The sequence below is a fragment of the Anabrus simplex genome, chromosome 3 (genome assembly GCF_040414725.1).
Source record: "Anabrus simplex isolate iqAnaSimp1 chromosome 3, ASM4041472v1, whole genome shotgun sequence".
NCBI lineage: Eukaryota > Metazoa > Arthropoda > Insecta > Orthoptera > Tettigoniidae > Anabrus > Anabrus simplex.
Window position 1 is genome coordinate 434,272,508 of NC_090267.1, and position 25,079 is coordinate 434,297,586.

Genomic DNA, 25,079 nt, shown 5'->3' on the forward strand with positions numbered 1-25,079 from the left:
CAAAGGAGTTTAAGTGCAGGGATTTATTTCTCATTTGCTGTTCATGGTACAACTAAAATTCTTTCATCATTTTATGACCATTGACAATGAACTATTTGTGAAATGCAACTTCCTTCTCCTTTATCACCTTCCTATTCAGTGGTAGATGCTTTCCACTCCACCCAAAGATTACATTACCATTGTTTGCTTGGAGATAAGGTTTTCCATAGCGCCTAATATTGCACATGCAAACTAGATGTTCCGTGACATTTTTAACAACATTGACAACATTGTGCTTTCATGATCTCGAAGTAGGATAGATTCTTCATAGAATTCATAGCCCAGTTGTGAACCTTAACCCTAAACTCTTCTCAAATCCTCTGTAACTTGATTTTGACATCCTTTTCAATAAAGAGATGAATTTATTTCCTTTCCAATGAACCTAATAAATCTAAAGATCTGACTATAACAATTACAGTGCTCTCATTTTATGAAGAAACTTTGTATCATTATGCTACTGGTCAACTTCTGACCCTCTCAACTGCTGCATGGGTAGTCAGGAGACAAAACATTCCAGCATTTCTGAGAATTGTACCAGAACATGTGTAAGAAAGAAAATATACAATTATAGGGTCCACTTTACATATGTCTTGAGTATGTTATTAAGACTCATTAAGAACCATGACATAAAAGGCACATGTTTCAGCCCCTTTTGGCCAACTTCAGCCTTAAAAAATCTGATCATAAAGTTAAAAACAAGCATATGACATTAATATTAAAACTACAACATTACAAGGAGTGTGTGTGACTGTTGCTTGTGTATTTAGTAATTTGATTGAAAAATGAAGTATTTGGTTGAACAGTGAATTAATTGGTGGAATGTTACTTAAAAATGATAACAATAGAAGATGTGTTTGGAGATTTGCTTGTAAATATCTTGACTAGTATTCCTACAAAATCTTGCATTTTGAAATTAATGAAAAAGTGGCATACAACAGGTTCAGTCTGTGATGTACAAAGGAAGCAGAGAAGATATATTTTAACTGAAAATAAACTTGGGGATATTTGGTGATGGTTAGAGGCAGGTCCCAGAAAATCACTTAAATGTGTAACACAGGAAGTGAACATATAAATGAGGACAGCCCTCAGAGCAACCAGACTGCTGAAATTTCGACCATATAAAATAATGTTTGTGCAGGAACTTCACTTTACGGAATTTGCTGCAAGAATAAGATTCTGTAAGTGGTTTTATGGAAGTGTTTACAATGGAAATTTGGATCAACAGGCAATGTTTATGTCTGACGAGGCATGGTTCAATCCAGGCCTGGAACTAGAGCGGGGCAGGGAGAGCACGTGCCCCGAGTGGCAGATTTCAGAAGGCGGCAAAATTTGAGAAGTTTATTAAAAAATAATAAGTTATTAATTTTTTCAAAATAATAACACAATTAATATTGTTTAATTTTATTTAATTTTGTTGCCCAATCCATCAACGTTATTACACTGACACTGTATACCAAGTTATTTTCTTCATTATAAGACACAGCACAAGAATTAACGTAATTCATGGGTCTGGAGTGAGCCTTATACTGTTATGCCTACTACTGATATGAATAATTAGTAGCCTGAGCGCTCGGCAGTGGGGTCGGAGACTTGAAAACAGTCTGACCTTAACGCGATGAGCGAGCATCTCATCTCCCTCACCCCCTTTCTCCCATGCTCCCCTCTGCTTCCAATAAACAGTAAACTAAACAGACACCTGCAGTTATTGTTGTCGTTATCGACGGCTACACATGTAGCCTGAGTACACTGTTGTCTGCATGTGTTGATATGAACCGACAGTTGTTTTATTTTATTTGCATTTAGTATTTAGTTATTAGTGTTTGGAGTGTTGGTTAGTTATTCGTGTTACCGTTTATCAGTGTTTGGAAAACGGAATTGTTTAGTACACTATGAGCTGTGTTTTTATCAGTTTCCAAATTATGGATGGCAGAAAACGACTCAGTGGAGCCGAGTATAGAAAACTTGCCAAAGAAAAAAGGAAGAAAGCGATGTGCTGTCACAAACACCAAAATTAGAAGCATTTTTTTTTTTTTAAACCTAATTTTAATGAAGATGAAGGCTCAAAAGGAAAATCAGGTAAGTAAATATTAATTTTTATTTCAATAATTAAATTATAGCACATTAGGGAATAGGTGAATTAACTGTGCCTTATCGGACTTTGCGACAATATTTTTAATACTTCATTTTGTAATATATCATATTACTGATTGAATTTTAATCCCGGCCTTTAATATTTTAGATGACGTTGAAGCTGGAGAGGAAGGCACGCAACATGTCGAATTTTGCAAGAAACTCAGTCCTACTGGTGAAGCGAATAAAGATGAATTATTATCTCGTCCAGACCCAAAACCGGTCTTCAAGAAACGTCCGAGTTTTCCTTTGCTTTTAGGGATCCTGGTTCATGGCCACAGAGTTTTTCAGATTATGAAAGGTGTTACATAACAAAAATGAGCTTTGAAAATCTGATTGAACCAAATTTAATAGCAGCAGAGAAGGACGTAACTTAACCAAAAATTGGTTTTATAAAGTTCTCAAAAATGGAGAAAAAGTAAAGAGATCAGGCTATAGTGAAAGTAAGAAAGCTCTATATTGTGTTCCCTGCAGGCTGTTTTCACACTTAGCATCAAATCAAATGCCTTCCTTGGCTAAAGAAAAAGGAAATTGGAGAAAACTCAGTGAAAAATTGCCTGAACATGAAAATTCATCCAACCACAAGCTTTGCTTTTGTTCATGGAAAGCTTTAGAATCTTGTTTAGGAAAGGGAGGTATTGATGCAGAACTTCAAAACCAGGTCCATCAAGAAGAGTCTCACTGGAAGGCTGTATTGCGCTACATTATCGATGCTATTCTATTCCTAGCAAAGCAAGGGAATCCATTCCGAGGAACTAAAGAAGACTGTGATTTCAGTGACCCATCCATTGGAAAGTTCTTGAACACAGTAGAACTTATATCGCATTACAATATCCCTCTTCTACAACATATTGAGCGGCATAAGAAAGGGCAAATCTTGTATTTCTCACATAAAATACAAGATGAGTTCCTTGAAATAATTGCCAATAACATAAGGCAAAAGATAATACAAGACATTTTGGATGCAAAATATTATTCCTTAATATTTGACTGCACTCCGGATATCAGCCACAGTGAGCAAATGACTCAAGTAGTTTGTTACTTCAAAACAAATAAGTCGGAGGTAGAAGAAAGTTTTATTGATTTTTTCCCAGTTAGTGACAAAACAGGTGAAGGTCTCAGCCAAGAAATCCTAAAAAGAATAAAAAAATAGACAAAGATGGACTAAACTTAGAGAACTGTAGAGGCCAATCCTATGAAAATGGGGCAAATATGGCCAGGAAGTATAAAGAAGTTCGGTCCAGACTACTTCAAAGAACAAGCTAGCATATTTTGTCCCATGTGCTGCTCACTCCCTCAATTTAGTTGGTGCTAATGCGGCCAGTGCTACTATTGAGGCTCAGAATTTTTTCGGAACTTTGAACAGTATGTATTATTTCTTTGTGGCTTCAACTTCACGCTGAGAAATTCTCCGAAAATATGTGCCACTGACATTGAAACCTGAAAGCAATACAATATGGTCTGCAAGATTAGATGCGGTCGAAGATGTGTATAGGTCTACGGTAAAGTTGTGCAGGCTCTAGAGGATCTTGAAAACCGTGATCTCTCAACACCTCAAACTAAGAGTGAAGTCAGCTCCCTTTTGAAAAATATTGGGAAACTTGAATTCATTGTTTTCACATGTTTTTGGCATGCTTTGTTCAAAAAGATCAATCATGTCAATGAATTTTTGCAAAGAAAAGATGTAACAGTAGATTTGGCTGCCCGAAACCTTCAAGGTCTTTTAACGCTCTTGAAGTCTTGCAGAGAGTTTGCTCCATCTGAGGCCATTACTGAGGTAAATTCTTAGCAAGCATGAGTGATCTACCATCTGAATTCTCAGAAAAAAGACAAAGAAAAAAATGATGAGCTGTGTGGCGATGAAGCTCTGACAAGTACTGAGAATGTGCACCAAGTAGCTATATTAGAGGTTATTGACCAGATGATTATGGAACTCAGCGACAGGTTTAAGGCTTTGGACAACATAAACAGCAAGTTTGTATTTTTGAATGGAGTTCGAATTAAAGAAATGCAAACGAAAGATCTAAAAATGAAAGCAGAAGAATTTGCAAATATCTACACTGCTGATTTCAACATTGAAGAATTTAAATTTAAAATAGAAAGTTTCAAGCACCACGCTTTATTAGTTGATGAAAATTTAAAGGAGGCCACATCAAGAGAAATGTTGTCTTATTTATAAAAATAAACTAGAGGAAGGCTACCCTAACATTACTACTGCACTGAGAATGTTTCTCACGTTGCTTACAGTATCATCTGGAGAATGAAGTTATAGCAAATTCAAAATCATTAAAAACTACATGAGAAGTACAATGGGACAGGAGAGACTCTCTAAGTATAATATCAATTGAACACAAACAAGCATCCTTTATCAACTTTGACAACATCATCAGTACATTTGCAGCTACGAAGGCTCGAAGAATTCAATTTCGAGGTACAATACATAACAAATTTTTGCGTAGTTACAATTGAGTTACACTACAAACAAATTATTTGTATTAGTCATGTATAAGTGTATTAATATAAGTGTTTTTCAATATAAGTGTAATGTATGCATTAATATGTATAAGTATATTAATATAAGCCGCCTCTGTGGTGTAGTGGTTAGCGTGATTAGCTGCCACCCCCGGAGGTCCGGGTTTGATTCCCGGCTCTGCCATGAAATTTGAAAAGTGGTACGAGGGCTGGAACGGGGTCCACTCAGCCTCGGGAGGTCAAATGAGTAGAGGTGGGTTCGATTCCCACCTCAGCCATCCTCGAAGTGGTTTTCCGTGGTTTCCCACTTCACCTCCAGGTGAATGCCGGGATGGTACCTAACTTAAGGCCACGGCCGCTTCCTTCCCTCATCCTTGCCTATCCCTTCCAATCTTCCCATCGCCCTACAAGGCCCCTGTTCACCATAGCAGGTGAGGCCGCCTGGGCGAGGTACTGGTCATACTCCCCAGTTGTATCCCCCGACCAAGAGTCTGAAGCTCCAGGACACTGCCCTTGAGGCGGTAGAGGTGGGATCCCTCGCTGTGTCCGAGGGAAAAGCCGAACCTGGAGGGTAAACAGATGATGATGATGATGATGATATTAATATAAGGTAAGGTGGTGTATTCTGCCCGAAGGCAGGTCCGAACCTCCGCAGACGTATGCCTCAGCCGGAGTTTATGTATGGTAGGTTGGTCAGTTCCTTTCTGCTCCTCCATTCCCTTACCCCCCCCCCCCCCCCCCACCAACAACACATGGCAACCCATCCAAATCTTGACCACGCCCAATGTTGTTTAACTTCGGAGATCTCACGGGATCTGGTGTTTCAACATGGCTATGGCCGTTGGATTAATATAAGTGTTTTTCATAAATAAAACTTCTTAATAGTATACATATGGTGTGTAATTTCAACTGCTGCATCTAAAAATTAGCTTACGGAGGTATTATATTTTAGCAGTAGGAGGAAGGGAGATCGGGGAATGGGGGGCAGCAAACTGATCTTTGCTCCCCTGACAAATCTCCTAGTTCCGGCCCTGGTTCAATCTTTCTGAACATGTAAATTCTCAAAATGTGCGATTATGGAGCACCGAGAAATCATGGATTGTACAGGAAGTGCCATTGCATCCCATTAAAATAAGGGTATGGTGTGCAATATGTGTGTGGCGGATAATTTGGGCCTGTATTTTTTTGATGACTGTATGAATTCAGATGAGTATGTGAGAACAATTTTGTGTCCATTTTTCAATAAATTGAAATAGGAAGAAAAGGATTATGGATATTTTCGACAGCATTGTGCCACAGCCAAAATAATAAATGCAATACAATCTATTACCAAAGCACCCCCTGTGGGTAAGGGCAGTAGAATAACACCCAAGGTATCTCCCGTCTGTGGTAAGAGGTGACGAAAAGGGGCCCCAGGTATGCCTCAGCCGGAGTTTACGTACGGTAGGGTGGCCAGTTACTTTCCACTCCTCCATTCCCTTACCCCCCACCAACAGCACATGGGCCCCTGGGAGCGTGGGTTAGCGACCACGGGGCCATCAGCTGAGTCTGGCATTGCTTCCACTTACTTGTGCCAGGCTTCTCACTTTTATCTATCCTACCCAGCCTCCCTTGGTCAACTCTTGTTCTTTTCCGACCCCGACGGTATTAGAGCACTCGAGGCCTAGGGAGTCTTTCCTTTTCATGCCGTTCATGGCCCTTGTCTTCCTATGCCCTATACTTTCATTTTTTGAAGTGTCAGATCCTTTCCATTTTTTCTATCTGATTAGTGTTATATAGAGGATGGTTGCTTAGTTGTACTTCCTCTTAAAACAATAATCACCACCACCACCACCACCACCACCACCACCACCACCACCACCACCTATTACCAAACCGGGAATAAAACAAAGTGTCAAATAATTCATTTAAATGTATGAGGCATGTGTTCCTATGGTAGAAGGGCATTTTCAACAGTAACTGAAATAAATGGTGAGTAATATATCTGCCCAGTCTAGAAAGCCAAGAATATCAGCCGAGAGCATTTGTCATGCCAACCACATGTCACCTCGTAAGCTACAAGCCTTCGGCTAAGCAGCAGTCACTTGGTAGGCCAGGGCACTTCAAGGCTATTGTGCCATGGGGTTTCGGTTCATTTTAATAAACCTGTATACTTGTACAGTATTTTTAATAAGAAGTTCTTTAAATTTGGGGGGTTATTTTATTCTTTAGTTTCTGAACATCTTAATTTGCTGGTAGTAATGGAATATACTTCCAGCAGTTGTGAGCCAAGGTTCTGTTGTAATCTAGTTTCCTTATTTTGTCACCTGTCACCCGGCTTCCCATGCTGCAGTTGAGAGAGCCGGAAGTTGGCCAGTGGGAGAATGATTCAAAGTTTGCCCATAAAATAAAAGCACTGTACAAATTAACAAAGAAGATTTATCCTAAACAATCATATCTGGTAGATTAGAGCCAAAAGCTGGATTGCTCTGTGTAGTCGTTGCAACTCGAATCTCGTCCGTGCGGGAACTCCTTTGACGAACATCGCAACTTCCTGGCCAAGCTCGACTTGGACTCCGTGCCTCAAGGCATTGACGTGGCAGTGCATCCACTGACAAGGACACTGTTGCTGGATCATTAACACCATTGGCTTTGAGCCTCCTCTGAGCTGCTATTGTGGCTCGTAATGTCTTGCGTTTCTGAAAATGAGATTTTTGCAGTGTATAATTTATGAGTTATCTCATCTAATTGCATACTTCTTTCCAGTTCAGGAATTTACTGATCTGTCTACACTACATATTGTGCACATAGCTACTGCATGCTCAAGTGTTGTTTCATAGGATAATGAAATTTAATATGCCAAGTCTTTAAGCGTAACTTTGTAGAGATAGGGACTGTCTTTAAAATATAAAGCATTGTGCATTGTATTACTTCTAATTTAAACTTCAGTTACTAATGCATAAAAGAAACTCCACAATGTTTTGAGTATTTGTGATGAAAAAGAATGAACAAGTGACAAATCAAGTGGTATATAGAAAGATAGAAATGTGAAAAGGAATACAATGGGATAATCACAATGGCAGATTGGTATGGGAAGATGGAGCAATAGAAAGAGGAGATATGGACAAACATGAAAACATAAAGGGACAAATTCCACATCTTCTAGAAAATGGGCTCTCTCCTCATCAATTCTAATTCTTCTACACCCAGTTCTTCTCAGCCCCCAACAAGATTTTTTTTCTGCTTCTCAGCTTCATTAAGAAGCTGGATATCAACATTCACTGAAGGATCATGTTGAAAGACCTTCAGTACTGATGTGGGAAGAATGGGATAAGAAGACAGAAAAAGGCAAGAAATAAAAATACAGGCAGTAAAAGACTAGAAACATAGGACAAACACTGAAGGAGAAAAGGAACCAACTGGTTGAATAAAAGCAATAGAAAGGAACAAACAAGTGAAAGATCAAGTTGTATATAGAAAGGAGCATAAAAAGTAATACAGGGCAGGATAAACACAAGGACAAGTCAGTGCAGGAAGAGGAAAAGTACAAACATAAAAGGACAAGGATAATATCCACCTCTTCATACACTGCCATCTTCAAATAAGTGGGCTCTCCCCTCCTTGGCAGTGTATGAAAACTTGGATATTGTCCTTGTTCCTTTGTATTTTCATATTTTTCCTTGTCTCCTCTTTCTGGAACTCCCTCTTTCTACATTACCCACCATTGTGTTTATCCTACTCTGTGTTTCTTTTCATGTTCCTAATTTTTTTATTTCTGAGTGCTTGAATGCATTTCATGTCACAGGGAAGTTAATAGTTTTATGAACAAGACCTAATCAAAAAAAGTTTCAATTATGATTTAAATTTTGTGGATATTTTATATTAATTAGATTGTATGTACTTTGAACTCTTTTTTTTTTTTTTTTTTTTTTACACTGTCTCTGTTTTTTGCTACTTTATGTAAGAGAACAGTGTGATCCCACAACACTGTGTACTTATTATGAGTGAAGTTTCACCTGATAACGAAGGGTGATATGGTGTCCACACTGGTGCGTTTCTTTGTAATCAATTAGGTAAAGCATTGGGAAGGATGTGCCCATGACCTATATGTTAAGATTCCTGACAATAGGGGCTTGTTGGTTATTGCACTGGAGGATGAGCACACCCAGCACTTGAACAGCTCACAGGTTTCATTTTCTCTCCTACTCAGATGAGATGTTACTCTGTAAACAAGCATTTCTCTACACTAAACAGAACTTGGTGCTCCAAGACTCCTGTCTCCTTGCACTAGTATATGTGCACAGCATGAGGGCAAGGTGTGTGGTGGAAACATGCTTTCTGTAAAAGGAGAGGGGCTAATGTTACATGCATCATATTGAGTGTGTGCATCCCCGCATAAAAATCTGTATCTTGAGTAAGCATCACCAGAAAATCATCTTACCGAGCTCGATAGCTGCAGTCGCTTAAGTGCGGCCAGTATCCAGTATTCGGGAGATAGTAGGTTCGAACCCCACTGTCGGCAGCCCTGAAAATGGTTTTCCGTGGTTTTCCATTTTCATACCAGGCAAATGCTGGGGCTGTACCTTAATTAAGGCCACGGCCGCTTCCTTCCCATTCCTAGCCTTTCCTGTCCCATCGTCGCCATAAGACCTATCTGTGTCGGTGCGAAGTAAAGAAACTAGCAAGAAAAAAAAAAAAGAAAAACATCTTGTACTGTGCATGTGGCATGCTCCCTTATTGCCTGTTTTCATCTGTGAAGATCACTATAAATTACTTTTCTTAGTTCCATTTGTAGGACTCCTAACTTAAGAAAACTGAAATTGTACAGTCCATAGCCAAGCTGACAGGGAAAAAATTGACATTAGTGAAGTAATTGCATTGATAAATATTGTTAAGAATGTAAATAAATTAAGAATACTAGTTTTTCATATTGTTTTAAGGCTGTCAAACTGCAATTGTTTTAGTAAAGAATATTATAATCATGGGGATGTGGTTTGCACATGAGTAGAAATACTAGGAGTGCTTCTGCAGAGTTGTTATTTTTGAAAATTATGTTGTATGTGAATGATACCTGCTTCAATTATTATGTAATCCTGAAATTAGGAGCATATTTTAGGTAAACACTTTATGTTCTGTTAAACTTGGATCAACTGTTTTTATTTTTTAACTCTCTTCCCTCCAAAAATGGGGATTATCAAAAGTTTACTGTAACATATTTCAAGTATACATGCACAGGTTAAATTATTACCAGCTGCCATGCTTTCAGGTCAACAGGTCCACTACTGTTAAGGCCAATTTTCTCTATTTCTGCTATTTGCTTTACGTCACACCGACACAGATAGGTCTTATAGTGATGATGGGATAGGAAAGGCCTAGGAATGGGAAGGAAGCGGCCATGGCCTTAATTAAGGTACAGCCCCAGCATTTTCCTGGTGTGAAAATGGGAAACCACAGAAAACCATCTTCAGGGCTGCTGACAGTGGGGTTCGAACCCAATATCTCCCGATTACTGGATACTGGCCGCACTTAAGCGACTGCAGCTATCGAGCTCGGTACAGGAAAGTCTAACAATGTCTAATGACTAATAATGCTGTCAAAATTAAAATACTGTGTAATTACAAGAAAGAAGATAATGGTACTATTGTGGCAGTAATGAAGTACAGTAGGTACCTCCATCTTCAGAATTTCTAAATTACATGTTTCGAACAATATGACTACTTATACACCTAAATTGCAGAAAGACAAGAAAATTCTACTCCATGATAACCCTGACTATAATTTTAGGTTAAAGGTAGGAATATTAGCAGAAATTATTGGAGGTGTGGTCTCTGCAAATGCTTGTAATACAACCTAAGTGATAAATAGTGATTTAGAAAATACTGAAGTGTATAAAGTTGGGTTCCATACACAAAAAACTTGTCAAATAAATCAAAAACAGGTAGAAGCAATGGTAAAAAAATAATCAAGTACACTAGGAATACACTGAAATTAACAGCTACTTAAGTTGAGTGCTTAGCTACAGGTTGAAATTGTATTGACTCCCACTCTTCAATTGAATGAATGAGGAAGATAATGAAGATCTGTTACAACTAGGGTTACTATTCTTCCTGGATTTTCTGGGACAGTAGCAGATTATAGTAGTCTGTCTTGGTGACCTGAGAGTGCTTTTTAGAACATGCGAGTGTCCTGCATTTGATCAAAATTGAAATTAAGTAACAGTTTTGTTTCATGCAACGCAATGTTATAAAAGTTACCATTGTGCATGTATGTTGTATGTATTACTCTATGTACGCTAGTTTTATTTGTTCTTTGTCTCCCTGGGACTAATGCTTCAGTTGAGGGTGTGTTTACCCTTATGAATTCATTTCAAAGAGACAAAAAGAAAAGACAGTACAATATAGTAACTGTACTTAAAACTCAATTTTTGACCTTGTCATGTGTACAATTTTACCACAAGATTCTAAATGACAAAATAAAATTTATGAAATCCACAGTTCTAGCAAATATTCTTATTGCAGAGACAAAAGTGGTAAATAAGTCTGGGCATGAGTGTTGCCTACCAATATGCTTAATCATTCTTCTTCTTATTATTCATTATTATCATATTAGGGCATCTAATGTAAAGGGAGTCATTCTTTCATGATTCCTTGTTTTATTCTTCAAGCAATTGTTCCTTTATGATTTTTTCTCATTTTCTATAATAATTATCAATCATAATTTTCCTTGTCAGTACCTATGGACCGATGACCACATGGTTTTACACTAAGACAATCATGACAAAAACCATTGCCAGTCAACAAGATTGAACAATATTTCCATGTTAACAATGCCTGGCATAGATATGGACTAAGCAACAAAAGTCTAAATTCATCAATTCTATTATCATAGTTGATAAACTTAATCATAAAAGGTATTTTATTTGATCGTGTATTGATTTGTCTAAATGTATTACAGAAACTATTTAAAATAGTTTATGTTGGGTCCACCTTGTCAATACACTTTTAATGATTGAAATTTATTTATTTTGTCATACATGTTTCAAGAACAATTCACATTCCCTTCATCAGTGAAGTCAAATCAAGGAATAAAAACAATATAACACTATCTTTTGTTTAGCCCACAATTTAAAGAAGTATTGTATCCTAATTTACCATATCAATGAATAAATGTCCGACTCGTTGGCTGAACGGTCAGCGTACTGGCCTTCGGTTCAGAGGGTCCCGGGTTCGATTCCCTGCCGGGTTGGGGATTTTAACCTTAATTGGTTAATTCCTACGGCATGGGGGCTGGGTGTATGTGTTGTCTTCATCATCATTTCATCCTCATCACGACACGCAGGTCGCCTACGGGAGTCAAATAGAAAGACCTGCACCTGGCGAGCTGAACCCGTCCTGGGATATCCCGGCACTAAAAGCCATATGACATTTCATTTCATTTCATTTCAATGAATAAACAAACTAGTGAAATCTTTTGAAAATTATCTATATATATAAAATAAGAGTTTTGTCTGTACATTGCTCAGAATTTGAAAAGAATGGTATTTCTGTATTGGTCATAAGAATAAGAAGGAAATGCACTTTTTACTTTTCCGTAATTTCTGTCTGTCTGTCTGTCTGTCTGTCTGTCTGTCTGTCTGTCTGTCTGTCTGTCTGTCTGTCTGTCTGTCTGTCTGTCTGTCTGGTCTGTCTGTCTGTCTGTCTGTCTGTCTGTATGTACACGCATCACGAGGAAACCGCTGAAGAGAATTTAATGAAAATCAGTATGTGAAGTCAGAGGATGAGCCACTGCAATCTAGGCTATAAATCATTTTACTCATGCTGAGCAAAATGGTAGTTTAGGGGAAGGCGCCTAAAATTGAATTCTCAAATATTTATATTATTAGTGGTCCTATCGATAAATACTACATAACTAAAGTTATATAGAATTAAATTTCTGATCATTTATGTCATACATTTTTATCATACAAGCTTTGATAACACAGATATTCATGAATTTGTATTTTTGTTGCCAAGTCCATATCAACGCCGAGCCACGAGAAAATGGGTTAACAGAATTTAATGAAAGTCGGTATATAGAGTCAGGGAATAAGAAACTACAGTATAAGTTATAAAAAGTTTAATTTGCCCTGTATGAAATTGTAGTTTAGGGGAAGGTGCCTAAAATTTAATTTTTAAATACCTATCAAAAAGTACTACATAACAAAAGTTATAGAAAATACAATTTCCGACCATTTATGTTTTATTCAATTTTACCGTACCGACTATGATAAGAGTGGTATTTCAGAGTCGGAAGAAAACTAAATGTGAAGGCCTACAATATTGAAAGCGCATAACATTGATCAACTATAACATTACATTGACCATTGTTTGTGGTGCTGTTCTTTGTCTCTTATGCTGCTGCTGAACTCCGATAGATAGGATTACTGCTGCGTACCGAGTATAACAGCCTGACTGAATGAAAACCTACAACCTGTTTACCAGTCATTGACCGGGTCGGGGATGTAATGAATGAAACATATATAGGCTGTTATTACAATGGGGTTGCCACTCCCAAGGTGATTTATTAATGAGTGATAAATGCTATGAAATGATAATGGAGAGTGTTGCTGGAATGAAAGATGACAGGGAAAACCGGAGTACCCGGAGAAAAACCTGTCCCGCCTCCACTTTGTCCAGCACAAATCTCACATGGAGTCATGAATATCGGCAGGAAATAGCTGAGGAGTTAGAAAACTTTCTTCTTTAGCATGTCATTGCTCTGGTTCGTACATTTTCTGACACCGTACTGCTGGTACGTAACTCACTGGTTCATCATAGTATTGTTGCTATTCGATCCCTATTCTAACATGCTGTTTTGAATGAGTAGTGTGCACACTTAAGGCAGAGGCTCACTTAGTAGTAGTAGTAGTAGTAGTAGTAGCAGCAGCAGCAGCAGCAGCAGCAGCAGCAGCAGCAGTAGTAGTAGTAGTAGTAGTAGTAGTATGACCTGGTCTAGAATTACAATTTAGGCACATTCCAAATTATAGCACCACAATTCACTAAATAACTCAAAATTCAACCCTGAAAAGAGCTGTTTCTTAAAAAGAGCTTCTTCCTCTTCACTTTTATGAAATGTTATATTAATTCTATTCAAAATTAGCAGTGAAGAGGGGGTTTCTCCTCTGGCTTGGAGGAAAAAAATTGCCCCCAAGTCAGATAGATTTTTCCGCCGCCTGTGTAGTGAAATGAGACTTTCCGACTCATCGGGTACTCCTAGGAAGCAGATTAGTAAAAGGGCACAGCTTTTGCCCTGGGACTCTCCACTATTCGACACCCCCATTCTCCGAAGAAAGACTAAGAGTATTCATGGATCACGGCTGTCTGCTGCCTGGTCATTCCAGCTCTGAAACTTTGGACTGTTAGATCGGCAGCGTAGCACTGTTCATTAAAAGTGAGAAAATGTGTGGTTTTTCATTTGATCGAGTATTTCATGTGAAATCATTGCTTTTACTTGCACCATTCCTACTGACGTCATTGTAAATGACCTATTTTCATTTCAGTTGGGAAAACCACTAAGGCAGTCTTTCTGAGGATGTAAAAAGGCAGGTGGAGAGTGAGTGTCTGCCATTATAATGCAATTCCCCAACCTGATTGTGACTGATGGTAGGCAAGCGGGCCTACCATTACAATGAAAATTTCCTAACGCAGTCTTCATATGAGAAAAAGGCGTTTGGTGATTTCTCCGTCGCGCTTCCAAGGTAACGTTAAGAGCTATGCTATTTAATACAGTCTTTCTCACAATGTGTACTCTACCTAACCTATAATTCTGCATACAATGTAGAATTCCATAGCGAAACATGGGTACATCAGCTAGTCATTACATAAAATTTAATATTTTGATGAATTGAATGAGGATACCTAAATAAATTTAAGATCTTCAAGTTTTTCTTCTTTTTTCCTTCTTTTTCTTCCTTAAATGATCAAATGCTAGTTGATACATCATATTGTTCCTGAAACATGTATGATAGAATAGATAATTTTCAATCATTAAAAGTGTATTGGCAAGGTGGACACAACATAAACTACTTTAAATAGTTTCTTTAATAGATGTTCTATTATCATAGTCAGTACGGTAAAACTGTATAAGACATAAATTATCAGAAATTATATTCTCTATAACTTTTGTTATGTAGTACTTCCTGTTAAGACCAATAACATAGTGATAGATACTTAAAAATTACATTTTAGGTGCATTCCTCTAACTACCATTTCATCCAGAGTGAATAAAATGATTTATAGCCTAGACTGAAGTGCCTTATTCACTGACTTTACACACCGATTTTCATTCAATTCTCTTCACCTACTTTCTCGCAGTTTGGCGCTGATATGGACTTGTAACAAAAATTGAAATTCATTAATATCTCTGTTATCAGAGCTGGTAAGGTAATGATGATGATGATGATGATAATGATGTTTGTTGTTTAAAGGGGCCTAACATCAAGGTCATCGGCTCCTAATGGTACAAAGTGAGATGAAATGAAATGACTACTTAAAATTCCAAAATCCTCCACTGACCAGAATTCAAAGCATGAGGACGAAGAATGAATGGATGGACGGATATGAATTTAAAACAATCATTGGATCCGACCCGCAGTGCCTCACATGCACAGAAGCTGGCACAAAACAATATTATTACCGACCAAGGGACTGCTTCTATAGCACACTGCTGAGTCAATTATGCGTATAGTCAAAACGGGTCCAAAATCCAGGTCATCAGCCCCTCATAATGGTAGTTATCGCTAGGAAAGTAGAACCATGCTATGTGTAATGTTGCGGTACTAATCAAAAGCAGCGGAGACTCGTGGTATTCCACACATTATGGTACTATTCACAGGTAGTGTAATGCGCACATGTGACGTGACACAGACCTATAGTGTTTCGCACATTGTGGCACTATTTGCAGGCAACACAAACCTATAAAGGCAATGCAAACCTATGGCATTCCTCATATAAGTGGACTAATCACAGGAACTCGTACTATCGCGTGGAATTCCTCACATAGTGGGAACGGAGCATAGGTAAGGTAGAACCATAGTGTCGCTAATCCCATGGTGTCGCTCATGTAGCTGTACGAATCACAGGTACTGTAGGACCCACATCCTGATTCACACACTGTCACTACTAATCACAAACCTATTGCGTACCTAACATAGTGGTACTACGCGCAAGTAAATGCAACCCATGGTGTTCCCTGCATGACGGTACTAATTACAAGTAGTTTCATGGTTCTAATTGGATCATCCCTTGGTCGCTCCTTTTAGTCGCCTCTTATGACAGGCAGGGGATACCGTGGGTGAATTCTTCGTCTGCCTCCCGCACCCACAGGGGGGTGTGTGTTTGGTCCACGAGAGGTATTTTATTTCCCTCAAGTCCGCCGGCAAGCCGGTTAGGAACCCCCTATCCGCCACCTGGGACACGCCACGTGGGAGTATCACCTCTCCTCCTGCTACGCCAGCGTAGCAGGTTCGTGGCTGGTAAGGTAAAAATGTGCAATACATAAATTATCAGAAATTTAATTCTATACAAATTTAATTGTGTAGTATTTATCAATAGGACCACTAATAACATAGATATTTGAGAATTAAATTTTAGACCTTCCCATAAACATCATTTCACTCGGTGTGAATAAAATTGTTTATAGCCTAGATTGTAGTGTCTCAATCCCCAACTTTATACACCCGTTTTCATTAAATTCTCTTCCGGCATTTTCTCATGATGAGCATACGTACGTTCATACATACAGACAGAGAAGACAGAAAATTAAAAAGTGCATTTCCTTGTTACTGCGGACATATCCGATACAGAAATACTAATGGAAAATTCTAAATTCCCATGGAGGGAATTAGATATTTTTCACCAATAGAGCATCTTACATCTGATCTGTTTTTGACAGAAATACTATTCTTTTTAATTCTGAGCAATGCACAGACAAAACCCTCATTTTATATACCTATGTAGATCTACTCCACTATGCATTTCAGAGACTTTGCTCCATTGTCAGGTGGAAAAATTGTGAGATAATAGTTGCTCCAATTGATACACAATTGTTTTCAAAGAATATTCATAAAGAATTAATTCACAGTCATGGATAAGGCCTACATAAAACATGGTTGTGTTTAACAATAATGATTTGCTCTCTTTGTCCTCACAACATTCAAGAATGTTTGCTACTATCTTCCTCTAACCACAACGAAAAACACGTTGACCTGTTTTACGGGGAGTTCTCGGCTCCTTGGATGGTTCAAGAGTAGCTTCTGCTATCTCTGTATAAATACATTACTGTAAACAAACTCTCAATACCTTGCAGGAATATCCTACCCATATGTACACTACGGACTATGCAGCCAACACAAGATGGTGACTCGGTGGGGGGATTGACAACACTGCCAATCCAACTCCTTGAGCAAGCCATTACGAGCCACACCAAAGACCACACTATGGAATGGACAGCTCTTAACATTGTGTGCACACTGCATGTTATTACTGCTGTTGTGTCTTAACATTTTGTATACATTATAAATTGTGTTTGACAGACTGGAAAGAATTTTCACATTTACACTGCTACAAAATAAACACAAGAAAAGATCTTATTAGCATATACCATATACAGTGTTATTCAGCTAAGTTACCCACCCCAATTAACTTGTGAACCGTTCAATTCATTGACATTCTGTTTTTACTTTCAGTAATGATACCAGGGGACTCATAATTGGAATTACAGTACAGGAAATGAACCTCTTGAAGTAGTGAAAAATGTTAAATATTTGGGCAGCGTGATATCAAAAGATGGAAATTTGGATGGAGGAACTGATTTAAGAATACAGCAGTCTGCAAGTTTCTACCAGTGTATGAGAAACATTGTATGGAACAAAGATGTGCCAATGAAGTGCAAGAAGGTTTTATACTCGTCCGATTACAAACCTATACTGACCTATGCTTCAGCAGCCTGGACATTAACTAAGCGGAACCAAAGTAAGATACAAGCAGCTGAAATGAGGTTCTTGAGGAGCATACAGGGCAAGACAAGACGAGATAGAACATGAAATGAGGAAATAAGGAGAGGTGTGGAAGTGTGTAAACTTCAAGAAGAGATTGGTATAGCAAAGCTAAAATGGTTTGGACACATGATGAGAATGCCAGGAGAGAGAATACCAAAGAGAACATTCATGGATACAGAGACTGGAAAGAGGCCTAGGGGACGTCCTAGAATGAGATGGAGGAGCTCTGTTGTGGACTCTATTGCAAATAGAGGAGTCGATGGCAGTAAAGTACTAGAAGAGGGATGGTGGAAAGATCGAGTAAAGTGGAGGGCTTTGGTACACTACCCTACCCAGAGAGAATCTGGAAAAGGGAATGATGAAGAAGAAGAAGAAGAAGAAAAAGAAGAAGAAGAAAGTACTTTTTCATTGCATCACTATCATCTGAGATAATGGTACTAACTTTGTTTTTTTTAAATGGAGTGGTACTGTTTTCTACATGTAGTCTTAAACCTACAAACATTACAAATACAGCACTGAGATTATTTTGAAAATCCGTAAAGTATTTCTCGAGAAAATGTAATGTATTCAAACATGTTTCATTTGCCAACTGGGGACTGCCCTGTTCGATTTGTGGTCCATATGAAATATGAGCTAGCTGTTGACATACAGAGTTACTTCACCTTTTTCTGACAGATAGGTATTCTATCTACTGTACTCATAAATACACTCTGATTTATAAAGGAAAAACAGATATGTGATGGGTTCTATGAAGCAATATTTATTATTGTGATGAGGCAATAAACCATGCAGGACTGAACGAACTAGCTGTCCGGCATGGGCTGCTTAGCTGTTATCTTGCGTTTGGGAGATGGTAGGTTTCGAACCCCACTATCAGCAGTCCTGAAGATGGTTCTCTGTGGTTTGCAATTTTCACTTTAATTATGGACATGACCACTCCCTTCCCAGTCATAGCCCTCTCCTAAGCCAACGTCACTGAAAACTCACCTGAATTCGTTATGTTTGTCGGTATAAGGCTATGTGTAGAAAACAGTGTTGTTCCATTTCAAAAAACAAAGTTAGTACCATTATCGCAATGATACTGACACCATGAAAAAGTGCTGTAATTCCGATTATGAATCCCTTGGTACCATTACTAAAAGTGAAAAGAAAAAAATACCAGAATATCGATATCTTCAACAGTTCACGAGTTATTTGAGGTGGACAACTTAGCTGAATAACCGTGTATACCATTAGCAAAAATACCATATATCTGGTTGATTTAGTTGATCAGAAATAACAACAGTCTTTGAACTGCCATGTGAAATATGAGCCAATGTCAAATTCTTCAGGTGGGAACATGAAGTGGAATCACATCATTCTTTGAATGATAGTCTGAAAGTGAGGCTTCTAAAAACATGCACTGTTTCTGAACTGGGCGGAGAATTACTATGCAAGGACAAGAAAAGAGATAAACAGTTCGAATCTTAGAACTTTTTATTGCATTCAATTAGTATTTTCATAACACACAAAAGATTAACAATGAGATCACAAGTACAAAGTAAGATTTTAGTGCATGTTTTTAAAAATATGAATTTTATAATATCTCAACAGCAATCAACTAACTCTCTACACAAGCTAAGCAATATAATCAGCCATGAGTCAGTCTAAAGGTAGTGGTGACATGCAAATATGGTCAGGTAGATATTACACATATGTTACTTTATACTTAAGATTTATCTTATAATGAAAATACAAGCATCTGTTATTGCTAGTATCGAAAAGGAACAAATCAAATCAAGTCATATATAGAGATCCTTTTCCTGTCTCTCTATATATGAAGTATTATAATATTTCTTTCTCAAGTATCTGACAATACAGTACCTATCAATATTTTTTTTCTTTAGACATCTGCTCTTCACACTAACCCCTGAATGTAAGTTTCCTGTTCCCAAGGTTTTATGAAGAGAATTAAAAAATAAATAAATAAATACACAATTGCTTCTTCAGCTTTCATTTGTAAGATAGTAGGTTTGAATCCTACTGTCGCAGCACAAATCCTAGGGCTCTACTGTAATTACAGCCATAGTTCTTTCCTTCCTGGTTCTAGCCCTTTTCTATCCCATCATCGCCATAAGACCCGTCTGTAATGGCGTGACATTAAAAATTTTTAAAACAAAAACCATAATCACATCTGTATTCCTTGTAATGTTTCAAGCAATAATCCTAAGGATCCACCTTGTCCCCTGAATGCTTTAAGCTATGTATGAGCAACATAAAATTTGTTCTTGCACATTTTAAATTCCTGAATTCACAGAAGATGCAATACACTATACAAGAACTGATGTTTTAGATTACAAGCAGAGTTAGACACCTTAAGTTATTGAAATTCTGCATTCAGGAGATGTGTTGGTTTGAACCTCACCAATGGCTGTCCTGAGAATGGTTTTCTGTGGTTTCCCATTTTCACTTCCAGGCAAATGCTGGGACAGTTCCTATACAGAGACCACAGCCGATTCCTTCCACCTCCTTATCTAATTTCATCCACCATTATTCATTTAATCTTCATTAGCTCCTAGACTGAGGTTGGCAACAGGAAAGGCATCCAGCCGTAAAAACATGCCATCTAAATTCAGCTCACTTCATTTCCAACCCTTTAGCAAGAAACGAGACTAAGGGGTAGACAGACAAGGTTTTGAAGTTCTAGTCATAGTCTAAAGTTCCACGAATAGAAAATGCACATTAAGCCAGTTTTAAAATTATCTCTCTAAAAATTATTAAAAATTTTAAATTATCTCCTAAATTCTGGTAACTTCAGTGTCTTAGAGGTGAGATTGAAGTGACTGTGCTGAATAAATCCTTCCAAATTTTAAATCACTGTTTCAATCTGAATATTTGATTACAGTTTGTTGAGGCTCTTTTATAAACTTCCTGTTAGTGAGGGTACTGAGTCCTACAGAGCTACCTACGTAGGAAGGCTTTTAATGGTCATTCTGAAATACTGATAATACAGAAACTATTCTTCAAAGACTTAACAGCAAAACTAGTTATTGTAGAGATTTTTCCCAACTCACAAGCTTACATATGTTTGCACTGGGGGTGTATCCAGTTTTTTGCAATAGTATACCCAGTTACAGAATATCAACTATACTATTTCTGTTCTAGGAACTGAGTCAGTATAAACTGATATGTATGCATATTCTTATAGATTAGGAATTCCAAAGGACTAAATTCTTTATGAAAATATACAGCATATTTTTCAGGTATTTAACTCTTTAGCTGCCATGCTACTTTTGGTTACTCACAGCCCATTCCGTCTGCTTAAGAACCATTTTGACTGGAACTTGGAACGTGGTTCTTTATCAGGTATGTAAATTGCAGACATGATAATTAGCTTTTGGGCTTTTGCTGTGTCAAGAAAAGAAGGTGAAATTCTTTACGTTTTGCAGAGAACTCTGCTCTGTGTCTTTGGAAGAAAATCTTGCAACTTGCTCATGAACAGACAAAATTTTCCCTCAGAAGAAACAGTCAGCTGATCGGGAGATCGGGAAGCAATGTGAAAATTCAGGAGTCTCGCGCCAAAATTGGCAGAATTGTCAGGTGTGGCAATGTTACACACTATGCCAATTTGTGTTTTACACTGCCTAGTTGAACAAATTGGGTGATATAATTATTTGCAAGTAATCAGCTTCATTTTCCGTATCAAAATCTAATCACTAAATTTTACACTATTGGGATTCTTCCACTGTTTTGATACTTTATTTTGCCTTTTGGCAAATTTTTTATTTATATGTCAACAGTACATGTTTCGTTCCCCATTTAGGAACATCCTCAGCTGTTATAGTGGCTTAGGTGAATGATTAAGATTTTAAATACATAGATTTACAAATACATTGATTCACTTAAAAACTAAATACGAATTAAGATAGATGATATTAAAAACAATGTGGGGTTAGTATGTTACTCGTATGAGAGCAGATGATTACATGGTTGATTGACTTAAAACTATGTCTATTCATTAGAATATTGTTCAAAAAAATTTTCACTTTGTTACATAAAAAGTCTGTACGCAATTAAAAATTTTTAAAAAATGTTTAACTTCATAACATTGTTCGAATTGTTGAAAGTTTTTCTTTTTATGTAAGAAAGTGAAAATTTTTTTGAACAACTATGCTAATGAATAGACATAGTTTTAAGTCAATCAACCATGTAATCATCTGTTCTCATACCAGTAACACACTAACCCCACATTGTTTTTAATATCATCTATCTTAATTCGTATTTAGTTTTTAAGTGAATCAATGTATTTGTAAATCTATGTATTTAAAATCTTAACCATTCACCTAAGCCACTATAACAGCTGAGGATGTTCCTAAATGGGGAACGAAACATGTACTGTTGACATATAAATAAAAAATTTGCCAAAAGGCAAAATAAAGTATCAAAACGGTGGAAGAATCTCAATAGTGTAAAATTTAGTGATATAATTATGTCATTAGCTTACCGCAGACTGTTTTGAGATACTGTGGTTCATCAATACTGCGCTAGAATGTGTGCAGTTAGTCTATTTGTAATTACCAAACAACCAGCCATTGCCAGCCCAGTAGGAGTTCTTAAGTACCTGTACTTCTGGTCCAATTGGACCACCATGGCAGCTAACATGTTAATTTTTGTTTATTTTTACTTTACTGGAGAAAATAATCGTATATGTTTGTTCTAGAGGTGCAAGATCAAAACAAGCCAGCTTGTAGTGTACACTACTGTAGATATCATAATCATAGAAATGGGACCTCCAATTTTAGTGGAATATGGGATGATTAAATTATGAATCATATTTATTGCATGGTTACTAATGCTATATACTAATATACAGTGACAAGTAAAAGTATCATCCAACAGGCATGTGCCGAAGAAAATTTCAACTACAGAGTCTCCCAAACTAGGGTTGGGGTTTCAAATATCCATCAATGAAAGTGTATAAGGTAATTCTGAAACATGTTAAGTGGTTACAATTACAGAAGTTTTCACATTACTGAATCTGTATTTTCAATGCTCATATTTTATTTTATTTTTTTGCTATTTGCTTTACGTCGTATTTTCAGTGATGAATTAAAAAGGTACAAAGATAGTTTCCTTTATTGTGGTTCTCTGATAATACTTCAAAAGTCTCTGAACATTCCTAGAATTTCATTTCACTGACGTGAATCCTTTACCGTTTGTTGAAAAAGTATCAGCGTTGTCAACTTTGTGATAATTTATCGTGACATACGATACTTTTACCTTCAATATGATATACAATAATGCTTATGAAATAATAGACTAATATACAATCACTTTGTCCTGAAGTTTTTGGAAATTAAAAAAAAACAGAAATGCAGAATATGTAACTGAAAAACAGAAAATCAAGAACATAAGTACAAGCAAGAAATGTTCTGAACGTAAGACAACAAGAGTCAAGGAGAGAGTGTATAATTTTCTGGTAAGATCGCAGTTAGAGTATGGTTCCAGGACTACTTGATATGAGAACTGGAAAAAATTCAAAGGAAAGCAGGCTGATTTGTTCTGGGTGATTTCTGACAAAGGACTAGTGTTTAAAAAAATGTTGCAAACTTTGAATTGGGAAGACTTGGGAGTAAGGAGATGAGATGCTCGACTATGTAGTATGTTACATGTTTGAATCTCATTATGATAGCCGTATTGGGGTACAGAATGTAAAAAGTTTCAAACAAATTTATTAAAAACCACCATTCCAATATTCCAATATTGGAGGGCTTTAATGGTCATTCTGAAATACTGATAATACAGAAACTATTCTTCAAAGACTTAACAGCAAAACTAGTTATTGTAGAATATTGGAATGGTGGTTTTTAATAAATTTGTTTGAAACTTTTTTACATTATGTAGTATGTTTCGAGCTGTCAATGGGGAGTTGGCATGAAATGACATAGGTAGATGAATAAGCTTGGCCAGAGCATTTAAAAGAAGTTGAAGATAAAGTTGGAATTCAAGGGGAAAAATTGGGGCAAATATTCATTTATAGGATAAAGAGTAAGGAATTGGAATAAATTATCAAGGGAAATGTCCGATAAATTTCCAAGTTCTTTGAAAATGTTTAAGAAAAAGCTAGGTAAACAACTGATAGGGAATTTGCCATCTGGGAGATAGTCCTAAATGCAGATCATTGATTGATTGATTGGTTAATTGATTTATTCATCATCAGAAGATGTTTACAAACTGAAAGTCAAGTGGTTTGACTTTGTGGATACCTTCTTAAGAAGTATTCTGAAAGTAGAAGTCTGGGAATCAAGGACTGAGTGGCTTGATAAATCCCTGTTCTCCAAGACCGTGGTGTAAAATTACACTTATTTACATCTTTGTGATCTACCAACCCTGGGATGAAGTAGGCTGGATCATTATTAATTATACTGTATAGTAGCCAAATGTGTAGGGCATAGGCCTTACGAACTACTTATTTACTTGTCTCCACATTTGTAGCCTTTGGGTTTTCCACTGCCTTCACAGATAACTATGGTGTACAGGAAACACACAATATAATATATATACTCTACCATTTATTAATTTCAATACACCTTCCAAAGCCCATAAATAAAAAGAAGAGACTCGAATGGGCTAGAAAACATCATAATTGGGCACATGTAGAATGGAAGATAGTGTTATTCACAGATTAATTGAAGTTTGAGATTTGGAGGAACCAGGAGAATATAGGCAGTGCAATCTCCCTACAATTAAACATGATGGGGGTTCTATTATGGTTTGGGGGTGTTCTGCAGGAGGTGGAGTTGGAGACATTGTGAAAATAGAAAGAAGTATGGATCAAAGAATTACCACCGCATACTTCAGTATCACACAATACCATGAGGATTGCGCTTAATAGGGAAAGGGTTCAACTTACAACAGGATAATCACCCAAAACATTGGTCAACGTTCTGTAAGAAGTACATTGTATCAAAGGAAAACAGAAAGTAGTGAAAGGTATGGTCCGGCCATCCCAAAGTCCTGATTGTAATCCCATTTGAAATGGTCTGGGATGAAGTGGACAGACGTACCAGGGAAGTTTGTATATACAGCAAGCAGGGTAGACTCAAAATACCTATAAAAACTGACTGACCGCATGCCTCAAGTTCGTGAGGCAGTCATTGGATCCAAGGGAGGATACTTTGATGAAAGTAAAATATAATTATTCTGTTAGTATTACATATGTTTCAATTTATATAATTATATAGAGGATTGTGGTGACATTTAGTAAATGCACAGAGGCTTGCAGACTGATCGCTGAAAGATATAATGGTCTATAATTATGTATGTATGTATGCATGCATGTATGTATGTATGTATGTATGTATGTATGTATGTATGTATGTATGTATGTATGTATGTTTTTGGAGAAATACATTTTGTTTTATGTTCATATCTGAAATACCAG

The 25,079-nt window shown here is 37.2% G+C and overlaps 1 protein-coding gene across 1 annotated transcript in view; it reads right to left on the reverse strand.

The window, feature by feature from the left end:
* Positions 1–7,064: 7,064 nt before the first annotated feature.
* Positions 7,065–25,079, reverse strand: part of Nmdar1 (NMDA receptor 1) — a 98,786-nt gene continuing 80,771 nt past the window's right edge. The window contains exon 18 of the mRNA XM_068226863.1: positions 7,065–7,319. Within this exon, the coding sequence (XP_068082964.1) occupies positions 7,065–7,319 (255 nt within the window). The remainder of the gene's footprint in view (positions 7,320–25,079) is intronic.